Source organism: Ovis canadensis, chromosome 5 (genome assembly GCF_042477335.2).
Source record: "Ovis canadensis isolate MfBH-ARS-UI-01 breed Bighorn chromosome 5, ARS-UI_OviCan_v2, whole genome shotgun sequence".
In the NCBI taxonomy this organism is placed as follows: Eukaryota; Metazoa; Chordata; class Mammalia; order Artiodactyla; family Bovidae; genus Ovis; species Ovis canadensis.
In genome coordinates, this window is record NC_091249.1 from 20,732,096 (window position 1) to 20,749,555 (window position 17,460).

General features: G+C 62.3%; 2 protein-coding genes across 3 annotated transcripts in view; both read right to left on the reverse strand.

Moving 5' to 3' along the window:
• Nucleotides 1–238: 238 nt before the first annotated feature.
• Nucleotides 239–2,453, reverse strand: F2RL3 (F2R like thrombin or trypsin receptor 3). The gene is made up of 2 exons (XM_069589147.1): nucleotides 1,980–2,453; nucleotides 239–1,695 (listed from the first exon to the last, which is right to left on the reverse strand). Exons 1-2 carry the CDS (start codon nucleotides 2,083–2,085, stop codon nucleotides 662–664), a joined length of 1,140 nt encoding a protein of 379 aa, XP_069445248.1. The 5' UTR covers nucleotides 2,086–2,453; the 3' UTR covers nucleotides 239–661.
• A 3,142-nt stretch (nucleotides 2,454–5,595) lies between these two features.
• Nucleotides 5,596–17,460, reverse strand: part of SIN3B (SIN3 transcription regulator family member B) — a 44,467-nt gene continuing 32,602 nt past the window's right edge. For both annotated transcript variants that reach the window (XM_069589148.1, XM_069589149.1), the window contains exons 11-19: nucleotides 17,051–17,289; nucleotides 16,230–16,413; nucleotides 13,307–13,913; nucleotides 12,980–13,149; nucleotides 10,789–10,962; nucleotides 10,409–10,501; nucleotides 9,216–9,310; nucleotides 8,808–9,012; nucleotides 5,596–7,471 (exon numbers count right to left, since the gene is read on the reverse strand). In XM_069589148.1, the coding sequence (XP_069445249.1) occupies nucleotides 7,241–7,471; nucleotides 8,808–9,012; nucleotides 9,216–9,310; nucleotides 10,409–10,501; nucleotides 10,789–10,962; nucleotides 12,980–13,149; nucleotides 13,307–13,913; nucleotides 16,230–16,413; nucleotides 17,051–17,289 (1,998 nt within the window). In that variant the 3' untranslated portion in view covers nucleotides 5,596–7,240. The remainder of the gene's footprint in view (nucleotides 7,472–8,807; nucleotides 9,013–9,215; nucleotides 9,311–10,408; nucleotides 10,502–10,788; nucleotides 10,963–12,979; nucleotides 13,150–13,306; nucleotides 13,914–16,229; nucleotides 16,414–17,050; nucleotides 17,290–17,460) is intronic.

Sequence of the window (17,460 nt, forward strand, 5' to 3'; positions counted from 1 at the left end):
GCCTGGCTTCTGGGGATGGGAAGGACCGCCAACAGGGCTCCCAGCCTCCTTGGTTGCCAGGGCTGTTGGGGGCCCAAGCCCCCTCCTGGGTGGGATCCTGCAGCAGGTCTTAAGGCAGCATCAGCCTCGCCTCATCCCTACCTTGGATTCAGTCACGAGGGAGCTGGTCAGACCCAGGAACCTACGTTGAATCCCCATCTTTTCCTGGGGCTTCCATAACTCAGTACCACATACCAGGTGGCTTCAAACAACAGAAGTTTATTCTCTGGCAGTTCTGGAGGCTAGACGTCCGAGATTAAGGTGTAGGCAGTGCTGCTCCCTCCGGGGCTCTGAGGGAGACTACCCCAGGCTGCCCCCTTGGCTGCTTCTGGTCACTGCCAGCAGCCTGCTTGGGGCCACATCACCCGACCTCCGCCCCCGCTGTCAAGTGGCCTTCTTCCCTGTGTGTCTCTGCATCCTCTTCTTGTAAGGACACCAGTCACATTGGGTTTAGGGCCCACCCTGCACTCCAGTGTGATCTCATTCTAGCTAATCACACCTGCAAAGACCCTGTTTCCGAATAAGCTCATCTTGGGAGGCTCTCAGTGGATGTGAATCTGGAGGGGACCCTATTCAACCCAGAATGACTCCCTTCCTGTTCATCCAGCCTGTGAAGGGCCTGTCACACGAGCGAGGAGGACCGGGTCCCCGTCGCCCGGCTGCCGCCCTCCTTGGAGGCCGTGGTGGTGCCAGGTCCCCGGCGGAGCAACCCCTCCTGCACCTTGCTCCTGAACTCGGCAGACACGAAGTAATAGATGAAGGGGTCCACGCAGCTGTTGAGGGTGCTGAGTGCCAGGCTGGGCACGTAGGCGGCGTAGAGGTCGCCCCAGGCGTCAGGGCCGGGGTTTGAGAAGTGCAGCAGCAGCAGCATGTTGCTGGGTGCGAAGAGGGCCACGGCGGAGGCCAGCACCAGCGCGGTCAGCCGCAGCGCGTGGCCGTAGCGCCGGCCCCCAGCTGCCAGCGTGCGCAGAGTGGCCCCGTAGCTCAGCACCATGGCCAGCAGCGGCAGGAAGCAGCCGAACCCCGCCAGGCAGATGAAGGCGGGCCGCCAGTAGGAGGCCTGGGCCCCGGTGGGCAGCACGTCGTGACACAGCACGTGGTCGGAGTGCGACAGCCGGAAGGTCTGCTGCTGCAGCGCCAGGGGCATCGCCAGGGCAGCCGCCGCCAGCCAGGCTGTGACGCAGAGCCCGCTGGCCAGGCGCTGGCCTCGCAGGGTGCGGGCCCGCAGCGGGTGCACCACGGCCAGGTAGCGGTCCAGGCTGACAGCGGCCAGCAGCAACAGGGAGCCGTACAGGTGGCCGTAGAGCGCGGCCGTGTCCAGGCGGCAGGCGGCCTCGCCGAAGGGCCAGCGCTGGCCCCGCAGGTGGTAGGCAATCCGCGGCGGCAGCGCCAGGGCCAGCAGCAGGTCAGCGGCCGCCAGGTTCATCAGCAGCATGGTGGAGGGCAGTCGGGGCACCTGTGTGGCCAGCACCCACAGCGCCAGGCTGTTGGCAGGCAGCCCCACTGCCAGGACCAGCCCATAGAGTGCAGGCACCAGCCTTGTGGGCACCCAGCCCAGCAGCAGGGCCCGAGAGTTGGGAGGGAGCTCCAGAGTGTTGCTGTCATTGGTACAGGGCTGGCCGGGGAAGCCGCGGGGGTGGGGCCTCGGTGTGCTGTCTGTGGGGAGAGCGATCCGGAGGAAAGCGGATAGAAGCATCACCACCCTCATCCACCACCCAGCCACCCCCCATCTGGTTCCCCGACTGGATGGTGCTACCTCCTGAGAAACTAGAGTGGGCCCCAGTTCTCAGGAGCCCCTGGGACGGAGCTAGACACAGACACCCCCAGCTCCTGTGGACTCCAGGCTGGGCTGGAAGACCCCCCCTACCCCCAGTTCGCTGTCTTTCCTTTGCTGGCTCTGGGCGACCTCCCTCCCCAAGGCAGGGCCCGAGGTCACTCACCATCGCCTTCTGCTGCGCTCCCCACCTCCTCATAGCTGATGGGGGTCTGGGTGTCACCCAAGCTGAACCCCAGGGCCAGAGGCCACAGCAGCAAGAGTACCCACATGTTGGTGGGGCTGGGTGCTCACTGCTCTGGGCTGTGGCCGGCTGACCTCGGGCTTCCTGCCTGGCTGGACCCCCACCCCCAACTTCCTGAGTGCCCGTGGAGGAGTTAACAGGGCCGTGTGAGATAAGCCAGCCCCTGTCCTCACGAGTGGGTGGGCGGCTCCAGGCCTGGCCTCAGGAGATCGGGCAGCGGGGGTCACTCTGGCTCTAGATGGTCAGCCAGCGAGATGAAGGAGGAGGGGGTGTCAGGCAGCAGCCCCGGCCCAGCCTAGGAAGCCCCCGGGGGCCAAGTGGCCACTTCTTGCTGGCCGGTCACATCTCGGTTCCAGCCCTCTGGAACTACGTCCCTCCCTTTCTTGGAACCAGCTCTCTGCACGTCATCCCTCCCCACCTAGTCAAGAGCCCTTGGCCCCTCCTGAAGCCCTCTCCTCCCAAATCCCCACGCCCAGCTCTGGCAGGCAGGACACCAGGTCAGAGGTCAGAAGACGGGAGTGGACCCCTCGTAAATGCCCCTGGCCCTCTGTGGGGGCTGCCTGACGTCATGCTGGCTAACGCAGCACAGGCCCCCAGGGAGATGCAGAGGAAGATGGAGAGAGCAGAAGGCCTGGTGGCCTGGGGTCTGCTGAGGATAACTATTGAGGAGGTTTTGGTCTTCAGCCAGAGCCCCCAGTGCTGACCACGTACAGTCCTGGGGGTCTTAGGGGAGCCCAGTGGCGGCTCTCTCTGGGAGAGACCTGCTTTTTCTTCTCAAAGCCCCTTCTTCTCCTGTCCTGGGCCCACCCTCCACCTGGGGTCCCAGGTGTGACCAGGGGCTACAGCCGTGCCTGAGCTGGAGGGAGGTGGCCAGCTAGCCCAGAGAGCACCCCGAGACCCCTTCCCTTCGGGCCTTCACCCCAGAGACCTCTCCATGTCCCACCCGGAGGGGAAGGTGCTCCTCTCTCCTGAATGAGATCCCCCTCCAGACCTCAGAAGGGGCTGTGCCATCCTACCATGGGGTGGACCAGCCCTAGGGGTTCTTGGTCTCTGTGTGGTCAGGGCTGGGCCACAGTGGTGGGGGCAAGGTCGGGGAGCAGGGGGATCCTGAGGGAGCCGTGGGGTTGAGGGAAGAAGAAATGAACTCGGGGTTGGAGAGGGGATTGGATGAGACAGTGTCCTGGTATGGCGAGCCCTAATCTAGCCACACAGCTGGGGACACGGGGACCAGCCAGGAAATGACCAAGCAGTCCATGACAGAGTCACTGCAGCTGGAGGCTGAGATGCCGAGGTCCTTGCCCCCAGCCCCAGGGTTGGGGGAGCGGATACTGAGGCCTGGGGAGCTTCAGCGGGAGCAGGGGTCACAGCCAGGAGCCTCTCCTTCATTTCCGAGCAGTTTCCTCCAACACCAGTGACACATTCAGCCCCATGCCTGTGTCTCACAGCACACGTGACCAGTGATGATGGGGACACTCTCACCACACAGGAAAATGGGGATGGGGACCCCCTGCCGCCCCTCCAGGAGAGAGCAGGAAGCCTGCTCAGGGGAAGCTGGGGGCGGCCAGGGCAGCTCTCCCCCGCCCTGAGGAGGGTGACTTGACTCAGGAGTTCCGTGTCTAGAAATTTATGGCAGATACACACGCTCAGGAAGACGTCTGTACAGGGAAATTTCCAGCAGTGGGGGCGGGTGTAGGAGGTGCCCATAAATAACTCCCCCTCCCCTCACTAGTCACCATGGAAACGGCCCTGTACCACCGGAGAGGGGCCCCAGACACAGCATGTGATGGTTCAGGGCGGCTGTCCCAGAAAGACGACGAGCCACATGGAGGCACCTCCTGGGGGATGCTGGAGGCCAGCTGCCTTCAGAGAGAGACTTGGGGGCCTGCTTTTCTCCGTGTGCTTTTTTGTGCTACTGGAACTTTCTGCACTGTGCATCACTTTCCATAAAAACTAAATTTTTATGCTTAAAAAAAGGCAGAATAGTAGCTGTAAAAGGAAGGAAATTCCGACACAGCCTTTGAATGAATGGACTTCATTCAAGACACTGTGCTGAGTGAAGTCACAAAAGGACAAATACTGTATGTTGTTCAGCCACTCAGTCATGTTTGACTCCCTGTGATCCCACGGACTGCAGATCGCCAGGCTTCCCTGTCCTTCATTATCTCCCGGAGTTTGCCCAAACTCATGTTGAGTTGATGACATCACCCAACCATCCCATCCTCTGTCATCCCCTTCTCCTGCCTTCAACCTTTCCTAGCATCAGGGTCTCTTCCAACGAATCAGCTCTTTGCACCAGGTGGCCAAAGTATGCGTGCGTGTGCCAAGTCGCTTCAATCGTGTCTGGTTCTTTGTGTCCCCATGGCCTGTAGCCCACCAGGCTCCTTTCTGTCCGTGGGATTTCCCAGGCAAGAACACTCGAGTGGGTTACCGAGCCCTCCTCCAGGGGATCTTCCCGACCCAGGGATCAAACCTGCATCTCTTAGGTCTCCTGCACTGGCAGGCGGGTTCTTTACTAGTGCCACCTGGGAAGCCTGGCCAAAATGTATGATTCCACTTATCTGAAGTCCTTAGTGCCACATTCATAGAGACAGACAGAAGTCAAATAGTTAGGTGCCAGGGCTGGGAGAGGGTGGATGGGGAGTGAGTGTGTAATTGAGGACAGAATTTCAGTTTGGGAAGATGAGAGAATTCTGGAGATGGATGGTGGGCACGGCTATACAGCCACGTGGACGTACGTTCTTCCCTCCCTCCCTCGGTTCCTTTCTTCCTTGCCAAGCCACAGGGCTTGCAGGATCTTAGTTCCCCAGCCAGGGATCAAAACTGCACCCTTAGTGAAAGGGTGGTGTCCTAACCACTGGACTCCAGGGAAATCCCAGTGTGTGTGGACTTTTTATCACTGAACTGTACACTTAAAATGGTCATGATACATTGTGCCACATGTGTTTTACAACTTAAAACTGTGAGAAAAATGGCAAAGACCTAAGCCAGCAGCTAGTCCTGGGATTCCTTGTCCTTCAGCCCCACCTCCCCTCAGCAGAAGGGGTCGTGGGGATGTTTCGGGGACGCAGCGGTGGTGGACAGGTGAGTGAGAGGAAGGGTGGGGGGGGAGCTGGGGTAGAAGCAGGGAGGGTGGCTTTGAAGGGCCTGAGCAGGGGGAGGCCTGCAGCCCCTCCCACCTGGGGCTTCTTCCGACTTGGCGCCCCAAGTCGGTGGGTGGGTGCAGAAGGCTCACAGCCAACACTGCAGTCTTCAAACTACGTTCTGCAGGGACAACACTCAGAAGGAGCGCCTCATTCCTACCATGTGAAAACTGAGCTGGGAATGAGTATTTTAGAAAACACTTCGCAGACAGGGCTACACCCTAAGGAACACACCTTGTTGCGCAGGGGCAGGCACACCGTGGGGGGCGGGGAGGGGGTTTTCCCCATCAAGGTTTGAGAATTCTGAGGCGCACGCCCTGTGGTCAGATCAGCTCCCCTGGCAGCAAGAGGTCACCCCAATATTTGCTGACGGGAAATGACTGACTGAACCTCACAGCTTCAGGTATTTAATTTTTAACTTTAATGTGCAAATAAATAGAAAAGGAAAACTACATTCAAAACAGCTGCAAAGGAAGTACACGCCCCAGAACAGAAATTTCTCCAAAAACGGAAGAGATGCTCCCTAGAAGCATGCAGGGCGGGGGCTCGGTGGGGTCTGGCCTGCACCCCAGGCCTGGGCGCAGCCACAGGTGGGGGGCTGCGGGCTCCTGAGGAGGACGGCTGCTGGGAGGGTCTGGGTCAGGAATTCTGGCGGGTGTCCTTCTTATAAAACAAGGATGCGTACAAAGTGCGTGAATTACACTTGAGAAAACATGGGCGAGGAGACACCCGGGCAGGACAGGTTGGCCTGGAAATTGCCCGGGCCTGGAGTCTAAGGCTTCGCAAACCTAGAGTTCCACAGGTAACTTCTAGAATTTCCGGAACCTTGGGTCTGGCACAGCTCAGCTGCAGGAAGGCAAGCGCTGCAGCTGGAGGCGGCGGCTGCACAGGGGCGCTACCAGGCTCGTGTGTCGGGGGAGCCCACCGTGTCTGATGGTGCCAGGGGCCTGGCCAGAGCCATCTCATGGTTCAAAGGGCTGGTCCCTGGCCCGAACTACTTGGCATTCTTGGCACATAAAGCCCTCCGCCCCTCACACACGTGCCCACTCTGGGGTGGCGGCTGCAGGAATGGAGGCGCTGGGGTGGGTGGGCAGAACTCCACAAGGAAGGCAGTTACCCTCAGAGAAGCTGTGGCACTTGGCCGCTGTAGAAGTTACAACCACTATGAGCAGAGAGGAATAAATAGGTGTGTGCATATACATACTTCTAGAATGTCCATCTTAGGTACACAAGAGCACCCCAGGCCCTCCCAGGGATGGGGCACTCGAGCTCAGCGGATGCGCCAGGAGGGCCCCTCCCTCAGGGCTCAGAGCACAGCTGTTGGGTCAACACAGGGTTTGAGCCTCTCTTTCCCAGAGCAGGGTCTTCTGGGCAGTCCAGGTGCCGCCCACCCAACTCCACACCTGGACATCCAAGGCGGACCCCAAGAGCTGAGAGGGCTTGTCTCAAAGTGGTGGAGGACCCCCAGCGCCGGCTGGGCCAGGCCGTCAGTGCAGGCGTCCAGCTTGGGGAATGTTTCTAGAAGCTCTCACAGCCCCTCGGGATGGACACGCTTTTCAAGCAAGTCCACCCAGGCCCTACTCCTCAGGCGCCCAGGGGTTCTCAAAGGCTGCTCTCTCCCAAACGTGAGACCCGGGGCGGCTCTTGCCGCCTTTCACCACGTGCAGAAAAGGACTGCAGCCCCAGGCCTGGGGGCTTGGCACGCGTGACAGGAGCGGCCCTGCAGGCGTGTGAGCGTGCTCACTTGTGCCTTGGCCAGCGCACTGATCCTCCCCGCGCCAGTGGGGACCAAACCCCTAGAGTTCAAGTGCGAAGGGGGTCAGGTTTGGCACAGGACGGGCCCAAAGGAAGTGGGGAAGCCAAGAGGGATGACAGCGTGGGGCCGAGAGCCGCCGCCACCCGCCCTTCTCTGGGGCTCAGCCCATAGCAGCAAGGCTGGGGGACGCTCTGCGCCCCTCACGTTGTTCATGAAAATGCCCGAGGGGCGCACAGGCCGAGGAAGCGCGCACTCTGCGGTGCGCTGTGGAGTGCCCGCGCGGGGCGTCAGGGCGAGGCCGGGCGGCGGCTGTACTGCACGCGGTAGCGGTTCACGGGCAGGCCGTGCACGCGCACCGTCTCGCAGAGCGTCTTGCAGGGCACCATGTCCTCGTCATCCTCCCCCATCAGCCAGTCCTGCACCAGACTGGCTGCCTCCACCGTCACGTTGTCCTCCAGCCAGCGGCTGTGCCACTCCGCAAAGTGCTGGTGGTGGCGCAGAAGGACCAGGGGCTGCACCTGCCGGGGTGGGGGAGCAGCGATGAGGACGGCCCAGGCGCCCCAGGGTCAAGCACACCCCCCAGAGGGCCATGGGTCAGACCTCAGGGGCCCACACCCCCCAGAGGGCCATGGGTCAGACCTCAGGGGCCCACACCCCCCAGAGGGCCATGGGTCAGCCTCAGGGGCCCACACCCCCCAGAGGGCCATGGGTCAGCCTCAGGGGCCCACACCCCCCAGAGGGCCATGGGTCAGCCTCAGGGGCCCACACCCCCCAGAGGGCCATGGGTCAGCCTCAGGGGCCCACACCCCCCAGAGGGCCATGGGTCAGCCTCAGGGGCCCACACCCCCCAGAGGGCCATGGGTCAGCCTCAGGGGCCCACACCCCCCAGAGGACCATGGGTCAGCCTCAGGGGCCCACACCCCCCAGAGGGCCATGGGTCAGCCTCAGGGGCCCACACCCCCCAGAGGGCCATGGGCCAGCCTCAGGGGCCCACACCCCCCAGAGGACCATGGGTCAGACCTCAGGGGCCCACACCCCCCAGAGGGCCATGGGTCAGCCTCAGGGGCCCACACCCCCCAGAGGACCATGGGTCAGACCTCAGGGGCCCACACCCCCCAGAGGGCCATGGGTCAGACCTCAGGGGCCCACACCCCCCAGAGGGCCATGGGTCAGCCTCAGGGGCCCACACACCCCAGAGGGCCATGGGTCAGCCTCAGGGGCCCACACCCCAGAGGGCCATGGGTCAGCCTCAGGGGCCCAGACACCCCAGAGGGCCATGGGTCAGACCTCAGGGGCCCAGACACCCCCAGAGGGCCATGGGTCAGCCTCAGGGGCCCACACCCCCTAGAGGGCCATGGGTCAGACCTCAGGGGCCCACACCCTCCAGAAGGCCATGGCTTAGATCTCAGGGGCCCAGGCAACCCAGAGGGCCATGGGTCAGCCTCAGGGGCCCACACCCTCCAGAGGGCCATGGCTTAGACCTCAGGGGCCCACACACCCGAGGGCCATGGCTTAGACCTCAGGGGCCCACACCCCCCAGAGGGCCATGGGTCAGACCTCAGGGGCCCACATATCCCAGAGGGCCATGGGTCAGACCTCAGGGGCGCACACCCCCCAGAGGGCCATGGGTCAGACCTCAGGGGCGCACACCCCCCAGAGGGCCATGGGTCAGACCTCAGGGGCCCACACCCTCCAGAAGGCCATGGCTTAGATCTCAGGGGCCCAGGCAACCCAGAGGGCCATGGGTCAGCCTCAGGGGCCCAGGCACCCCAAAGGGCCATGGGCTGGATCTCAGGGGCCCAGATACCCCCAACCAGCTGAGGGCTAGCCCACAGTTCGGGCAGGGAAGGACACCTGCTTGGCCCGGCAGAGTGTCCCTCGGCGGTACATGTAGTCCTCGGAGTTCACGATGAACAGCATCTTGTGGGTGCTGAGCTTGAAGCGGCAGTCCACGTTGCAGGCACTTTCCACCCCGACCAGCCGCCTCCAGGAGCTCTTGGCCTCGCCGCGGAGTGCGCGCACCTGCTCACACTGCCAGCGGCGGAACTTCTTGAGGTTCCTGGGGGTGAGAGGAGGATCCGCAGGCTAGGAGGTCCCCACAGCCCAGAGACAGTGGGAGGACGCCTGACCTTCAGGGTTGGAGAAATGCAAACCGAGGCAACAGAAACCACCGACCCCTTGGCTCCCGTGTGAATTCAAACCCAGGCCCGCTGGGCGCTGGTGACAGTGGGAGAGGCCCCCCGGGGCCCAGGGCCCTCTCACCTCTGCAGGAACACGGGCTTCAGGAGGAAGCCGTCAGTGGGCGAGCTGGAGGCGCCCTCTGTTCCCACGTACTGCTCCACGTACCGAGCCAGGTGCTGGGGGGACAGAGGGAGAGACGGCCCATGGCGTCAGTGGCTCCAGGGGCCTTCATCTGCATCCTTCCCGAAGCTCCAGGCAGACCCGGATATGTGCTGGAGGCCAGCAGATGGCAGCGCCCAGGGCTCAGCTGGGGTGGGGCAGGTACACCCAGGCCGAGGCTCAGATGGTTCTGGAGCTTCCTTGCTGTGTAACTGCTTTACTGCATCCGCCGTGTGATAAGCTCACACGGGGAAAGGGAGGCCCCCGAGATGGGGAGAGCAGGGCCCGGGGGATGGGTGGACGGGAGGGGAGACTGGGGCACAAGCAGCAGGTAGGAAGAGGGGGAGACAGGGAGGAGTTGGGGGTGAGCGGATGGCAGGGCTTGGGGGCCGCCAGGTCCAGGACGGGCATGGCCTGCAGCGTCCAAGGGACGCTTCCTCTGCTCACCACCCTGTTAAAGCAGGAGGCTCTTCCAGACTCAAGCTTAACGAACACACATTTGCTGGAAACGTCTGGAAGGGACAGAGTGTGCAGGCCCTCACTCTTGCTTGTTATGGAAAGTGAGTCCTGTGAAGGACGCTGTGAGGGGCACTCGGGTGGCTGTGGGGGGCGGCGTCCCCAGCTCTGTGAAGGCAGCTGGAGGCTTCCAGGCCCTGCTTCCTGGCTCAAGGGCACCAAGGGGAAGGTGCATGTCCGTGTGGGCCAGGAGCGTTCTCTCCTGGAGATGCGCGATGCCCAGAGCTCTGAGCTTCAGGCGCCAGGTGTGCATACACCACGGGGCTGAGTGATCAGGCTGCCACGGGTACCGTGGAGATGGCCTGGCACCAGCTGGAGGTGGAAGGAGCCAGGGTTTGGGCAGAGGCCAGACTGGCTCCCACGTGGCCCTCCTGCCCTGGGACACAGCCCTGGTCTCTGAGGGAACACCTAGAGAGCCCGCCGCCTCTTGGGGCTCCGTGGCCAGTGTTCAGCCAGCAGAGAGGCTCCCTGGTGGAGGTTCGTGCATGGCCCGTGGGCACACAGGCTCCTGGGGTGGGAGCCACACGACGGGTGCTGCCTGAGGCTGCCCTTGGCCCCAAAGTGTGCGCGGGGCTCCGAGTGTGGGCCCCAGTCCTCACCTGAACCTCCACAGGGTCCTCGGTCTGGGCTTCCTCGGTGTCCAGGAGCTCAATGGTCATGATCACTTGTCCTTTGCGCTGGAGGAACATCACCTAGGGGAGGGCGGCGGACAAACAGCCAGAAGCTGCGAGAACAGCCCAGGCTGGCACAGGATGAGGTCGAAAGGTCATCAATGCCCCTCGCTTCCCCAGCCTCCAAGCCTCAACCTTCCCTGAGGGACCACTGCTAGGTGCCCATCTCACCAGCCCGGTGGTGCCTCTGGGGCTGGGGCCACATCCAAAGGTCCCAGGAAAGCCGTGCAGGGCGCTGGGCTCCTGCGGTGGGCAGCCCCCCTCCCCCGGCCGGCCTCGTGCGGGGCTGAGTCGGGCTGGCCCCTCACCTTGAAGCAGTTCTCGTCGGCCATGCACCGCTCAGCCTTCCACTGGTAGCTGGTCTCCCGGGCGGCCCGGACACAGCGGGAGGACAGGTTCCCGCCTGCGGCGCCCCGCTTCTTCTCGTTCAGGTAGAGCTCCACCACCTTCAGACAGACGTCGTCGCTCACGAGGTGGTGCAGCTGCGGGCAGAAGAGCTGGCTGGTGCCGGGCATGAGCCCCCCAGGAGCGGGGAGGCACAGCCCCCGCCTCGCTCACAGGGGTCATGGCAAAGTCCACGAGCTAGGGGGTGAAGGTCACTGTCCAACAGGCTGTGCAGGGCGACCGCCACGCCAGGTGTGGACCAGACTAAACGAGCCCAGGCTACACAAACCAGACCAGACCAGAGCAAACCAAGTCAAAGCAAACCAGACGAGGCCAGGGCAAGCCAGACCAGAGAACAGCAAAGCTAACCAAAGCAGACCAGGTCACAGCAGACCAGCAAACTCTGCCTGGGTATGAGAAATGTACAGCAAAAACGTGCCCAAATGGGTGTGGTCATCACTGAAAATCACCGTGACGGCAAATGATTATCTTTCCCCAACATTCAGTTACAGGGCTTCCCTGGCGGCTCAGTGCCAAAGAGGCCGCCTGCCAACGCAGGAGACGCAGGCTTGATGCCTGGGTCGGGAAGATCACCTGGAGGAGATGGCAACCCACTCCAGCACTCTTGTCTGGGAAATCCCATGGACAGAGGAGCCTGGCAGGCTACAGTCCACAGGGTCACAGAGAGTTGAACACGACTTAGCGACTAAACAACAGCAACAGGGTTCAGTTACAAACATAATTCCTTTAAAACCTACAAACATACTTAAAACCTTTAAGTTTATGAAGAGTCAAGTACTGGCAACAGCTGAGGCTGAAAGGTCAGACTGGGCTGCAGGGTCAGGCGGAGCTGAGCCGTCTCTCTGTGCACTGAGCTGCAGCCCAGACAGGCCAAAGACATTAACACACCCTTCGCGACTCAAATGTTACTGCCTGGAAAAGTTCCATATCTTTTACATAGCAGACTGCCAGCCACAGGTGTTGATCCTGCAAAAATCCCCTGGTCAATAATGAGTTAAAAACGTTTCTAGCGACTGCATCTGAGTGGAGGAAGAAAGCCATGATTCTTTCCTCCACTTCTTTCCTACTTTACAATGAACAGCCTTGCTTGACAAGCAGGAAACCAAAGTCACGGTAAACAAGAGTGCTCCCCAAGCAGGACCCACAGTCCAGGAGCACACTGGACTCGCCTGGGGCTTTGCTGTTTATATTACGTGACCAATTTCCTCTTGCTGACGTTCAGCTGAGGGTGATGCTGAGGCACATCACGGCCAGGCCCCTAAGAAGTGAGCTAAGGCTCTTTACAGGTTGCTAAACTCCCCTCACGGAAGGTTTGTCAACAGGAGTGCTGACATCTCCTCGCACACACGCCGGTCCACGGCAGCACTGGTCGCCACCACCAAAAGGCAGACGCCACCCTGGTGTCCACCGATGGACGAATGGAAGCACAGAATGCACCCCATCCACACTACGAAATGCCCTTTGGGCATAAAAACAAAGAGCGCACTGGGACCTCCCTGGCGGCCCAGTGGTTAGCAACCTGCCTTGCAATGCAGGGTCCGTGGGTTTGATCCCTCGTCAGGGAACTAAGATCACACGTGCCTCAGAGCAACTGAGCCCACGCACCACAACTCGGGAGACCAGGAGGCTCAGTGAAGACCCTGTGTGCCACAACTACAACCCGATGCAGCCAAGGTAATGAACATTCAAAACAACGGACTACCATGTGCTGCAATGTGGATGGACCCGAAAACACGACGCTGAGAGCGAGCAGCTGGACGCCAAAGGCCACCACGGTGCCTGAGTCCATCTGCGGGAAATGTCCGAACAGGCACATCCGCAGAGACAGAAAGGGGCTGGGAGAGGAAGGACGGGGACTGACTGCTTGTGGGGAGGGGTTTCCTTGGGGGATGACGGGAATGTTCTAGAATTAGGCAGATAACAATTGCACATTATAAATGTACTAAGTTCTACTGAAAGAGTCGCTTAAGAATGGTGAATTTCACATTACACGAATTCTACCTCAACTGGAAATGGAGAGAGGCTGCCCACCACAGGGCCAACCACAGCACAGGAGGGAAGGAAAGGGCCGGCGGGGCGGAGCCGCCCGCTCACCTGCCGGGCGATGCTCTGCACCAGCTTGTCCATGGTGAAGCCCACGTAGGCGTGGATGGTGAACATCTCGCGCAGCGTGTCCTCGTACTGCGTGGGGTCGATGCTGCCCTCCAGCAGGCTCCGCACCATGTCCAGGAAGGCGGGGTAGTACTCCTCCAGCTCCACCTCACCTGCGGGCGGCACCCCGTCACTCGGGTGCGGCTCACACGGCTGCCGCGGGGAAGGCCGTGGGGTGCACGCGCGAGGCTCCAGCTCCCCACCTCCCGCCCCAGGCTTCAGCAGGGCGCCTCCCCTCCTGGCGCCCAGAGGGCAGGCCCTGGGGCTCACTCGGCTGCTTCAGCCGCAGCTCCATGGCAGGGTCGTTGCCCTTCTCGCGGCGGCCCTCGCACAGCAGCTTCTCCCTCTCCTTCTCCGTGCGGTACTCCAGGAGCTGCTTCTGCGCCTGGCGGTAGATCTTCAGCAGCCTGGAGCACAGGGTCTGATGGAGGCGCAGGAAGAAGTACCAGTTGTTGTTGGCAAAGAAGAGGCTGTAGACGTCGTCTAGGGGCTTGTGCTGCGGCGGCTGCGGCTCCGGGGCCGGTGCCTCGCCCGCGGCCCCCTTCTCCTCTGGGGGGCTGCTCTGCGGCCCGGGCGCTGGCTTCTTCCGGTCGCCGCCAGGGTCTGCAGCCTGCCCCTGGGGGCTGGCCCGGCCCTCGTCGGCAGAGTCCTCGGATGCGCCCAGGTCCAGCTGCTGGGAGAAGAAGAGGCTGGGCACGAACTGGTGCACCAGCTGGTGGATGGTGCCCTGGTCCTCCTTCTGGATGGCTGGTTGCCGCTTCACGTAGTAGCTGATGAGGGCGGCCGCGTCCTCCAGGATCTGCCTGTCCTCGTACACGAAGATGAGGTGCGGCTCGCTGGAGGGGGCGCTGCGGCCCTCCGAGTGCTGCTCCTGGTGCTGGGGAGACAGGGCAGGCACTGGAACAGGAGTGATCCGCGTGGAGAAGCCCCGTCGGGGACCAGAAGGAGGCCAATCTCCTTCCACCAAGGCCTCCAACGGTGCCGGGAGACCGGGGGCATGAGGGCAGCACTATCTGATGACTCAGTTCCGGCTGCCCCAGGCTGCCCCGGGGGTGAGGAAGGCTCAGCGCAGCACAGGCCTCTGCCACCGACATTCATTCACACTCAGCCAGACCCTGCAAGGCCTGCGACTGCTCCCGCTCCAGTTCCACCCCCTCCAGCCTTGCCCGCCTGGCTGACACCACCCTCACATCTCCCGCCGCCGTCCATTCCCCACCTGCCACGAGCCCTCCACGGTGCTCCCGTTACCTGGCGCCAGCACAGGCCACCCACCTGCTCGTCCCTGTCTACCCAACTCCCCACGCGGAGTCCAGAGCCACACAGGAGCTCCATCAGCCCGAGTCGCCCCCTTCCCCGCCCTAGGCCCTCGCACACGACTCAGGAAGAGGACCCTGGCCCTGGCACGCCACCCCGCACTCCTCTGATGCTGAGAGGATGCTGAGCTTGTCCTACTGTGCACAAGACCTTCACACGCGCCTTGGCTCTTTCTCCCTGGAAAACCTCATCCTTGGGCTCACCCTTCGCTGCTACCTTTATGCAGTCAACAACTCTCCTCCTAGCAAGCCCAAACACAACCTCAGTACTGCACAGCCTTGCGCAGGCTGCCCCACATCCTACTCTCTCCTGGTGACGCTGGTCCCCTGCATGAGTCAACAGAGGCAGCACACCAGGTTCTGGGAAGAAGTGAGCGTGTGCACTGTCCCTGTGAGCGGGGAGCTCCCGAGGTCAGGAGCTCTCCACAGTGGCCCGGAGGGCTTCCCCAGACTCCCCTGGAACGAGGGCCCGAAGGGAAAGAGGGGCAGGGCCTCTCAGGCTGCCCCCTGGCCAGGGGCTTCACTTTCTGGGAGGGCAACTCGTGCGCTCCCGTACCCACTGCGGAATCGCAGCATCCACAGGCCTCCTTCCCTCCTCGCTGGCAGGACGGGCAGCATCTGAGCGGGTCCCGGCAGGCAGAGGCGGGTTGCAGGCGCTGCAGCTCAGCCCTGCCCCTGGCTCTTTAGCGTGGCCTCCATCCTACTGCTTCCTGAGCCCCCACCTTGTGTATGTCACAAACGCCCTTCAGAATCTTCCGGGCAAGTTTCGGAGCTCGTGATGCAGACTGTCCTCTGTGAGCCACATGATGGGAGAAGGGTCTCCTGCCCTAAGCAGCAAGGCACAGCACACGCAAGCGCACCAGGCCCCGGTCCTTCTCCCTCAGCCCCCAGGGAAGGCCCTGCGGGTCTCCGCTGATGGCAGCAGGGCAGGATCGGCTGCGCCTCCGATTCTGGGGTGGGGGGGGAGTCTCAGGCCTCAAGCATCTGCAGCCTAAAGTGCAGAGGCCAGATCACAGGCTGGACCTTGGGGCTGAGCAGCGGGCGCTGAGCGGGGCAGGGAGGCAGGAGGGAAGGTGGTCTGGGCCAGCACCCTCGGTGGTCTCCACAGCCGTGTGGAGGAACATGAGGTCTGGGCAGGATGAGCCTCCGAGCGGGGCCACTCGAGAGCCTGGAGGTAAGACAAGCCCCACTGCTCGCTGCTTGGGACTATGTGTGGCAGAGAGGGGAGGAAGTGACCTGGCCAGGGGGGCACTCGGTCAGTGGCGCTGCTCTCTGACCCAGGCTCCGTCACCGAGCAGTGGCCCCCCTTCCCCGACAGCCAACGCCCAGTGAGCCGCCCCCCACCAGGATTCCTGCCTCAGGCTCCTGCTAGTAACTCTCTCCCCACAGGCAATGTTCAAAGCCCAGATCCTCGAGCCCAGGGCCGGGCTGGCCTCACTTCAGGTCCCGTGAGCCGGACCACAGCAAAGCCGGGCAGGGCACTAAGAGGGCAGTGTGGCGGCGGCAGGTGGTGCCCTCGTCTGCTGCGGCCAGCCTGGGCAAGGGGCCAGCTCCAGTGCCTCAGTTTCCCCACTGCTAAAACTGGGACAATAACAGTACTATACAGTAAGACCTGCAAGTACGGGTTAGAAGGGACATTCCTCCCAAAGGCTGCAGCCCTCCGAGGGCCAGGGCGAGGAGCTGCAGAGGAAAGCTGCCAGCCCCGGGCACCTGAAGGAAGGTCCGGCGAGGCGCGGGGAGCGGAGTCGTCAGCCCTCTGCTGACAACCGCAGGGTACCTTCCCGGTTGGCCCGGAGCCGAGGGGACACCCCTTCCATCCCCACGCAGCCCAGAGAGGGCACCAGAGGCCGGGAGGGCCGGAGCCCGGCTAGGGGCCTCACCTCATCATAGACGCTCTCGATCTCGTTGAGCAGGCTCTTGGAGCGGAGCGCCTTCGTGTCGTTCTGCTTGAAGTTGACGGCCTGGTGGTCCAGGGACTTGAGGTACGCCTTCTCATACTGCTCCCGCCAGATCTTGTTGAAGCCCTGCTGGGCCTCCCGCCACTCCTCCTCCTTGGCCTTCAGCCTGTGGGAGCGAGCAGGCTCATTCCACCCCAGGCCCACAGACCCATTCCAGGCCCGGACGGCCTGCTGCAGGCACAGGGGTGCGTTCTGTGCTGGATGGAGGGTGGTGGGAGCGGCTGGGGGCCTCGCTGCAGCTGGCTTTACGGCTGCTCAAACACCACTGTCCTGCAGCGCCCCCGTCCCGGCCCGTGGCACTGCCCACGCTCCATGCAGCTGCTGGCTCAGCTGCTGCGCTCCCCGTGGATGGGACTGTCGGGCCGCTCACAACTGCGGCCCCAGCACTGGGCGTGCAACCAGCCCAGGGCAGCCACTTAACCAGTAACTGTTCACAGCACAGGGAGGGCCCCAAAATGTATGATTAAATAAAAGGCAAGCCATGATACAGCACAGTCCCGTTTGTGCTTTAAGGTAATTACTCTTCACATTTAGGGATGATCACGTGCAGAGTGGAATGTTTGAGAAGGACACGAATAATCGCTAACAGCTGTACTTTCCTCTTGGGGGTGGAACAGGGAGAGAAAGGAAGACCAAAAACCACAATCAACCAGCCTGAGTCCCCACGGGCCCCCTCACGATTACACCTGGGACAAACAGCAGTAATAAGCCCCTGGGCGGTGCGGTCAGAAGCGTGAGGGCACCTTTTTAGGACGACGGGGACGGCGGTGACAGGGTTCTTCTTGAGGCTCTCGATGATCTCTGGGGCTTTGTCGCCATAAATGCGGTGGATAGCGCGGCGCTGGATCACTTCCGACGTGCCCCCCAGACAGTCGTCCAGCCGGAACTTCTCCTGGTCTTCCGGCGCCATGCGGGACAGCTTCTTCTGGACGCTCTCCAACACCCGGATTGTGGCCAGGTTGGTCTCCAGGACAACATCTAACTATGGACAGAAAGGCAGAAAGAGGTCAGCGGGTCAGCTCATCCCCCAGGGATGAGCCCGGGGCAGCAGAAGGGATGTTGGGACAGAGGTGGGGAAGAGGTGATGGATGCAGGCCCAGGGGACAAGCAAGGCTGGTTATACATCTGGGCCCTGGTGCGCTACCTGGACCTC

Coding starts and splice junctions, on each gene's coding strand:
- F2RL3 (XM_069589147.1), bottom strand. CDS start 2,085: ATGTGGGTACTCTTGCTGCTGTGGCCTCTGGCCCTGGGGTTCAGCTTG. Junction 1,696..1,979: donor GAGCGCAGCAGAAGGCGATG/GTGAGTGACCTC, acceptor CTCTCCCCACAG/ACAGCACACCGAGGCCCCAC.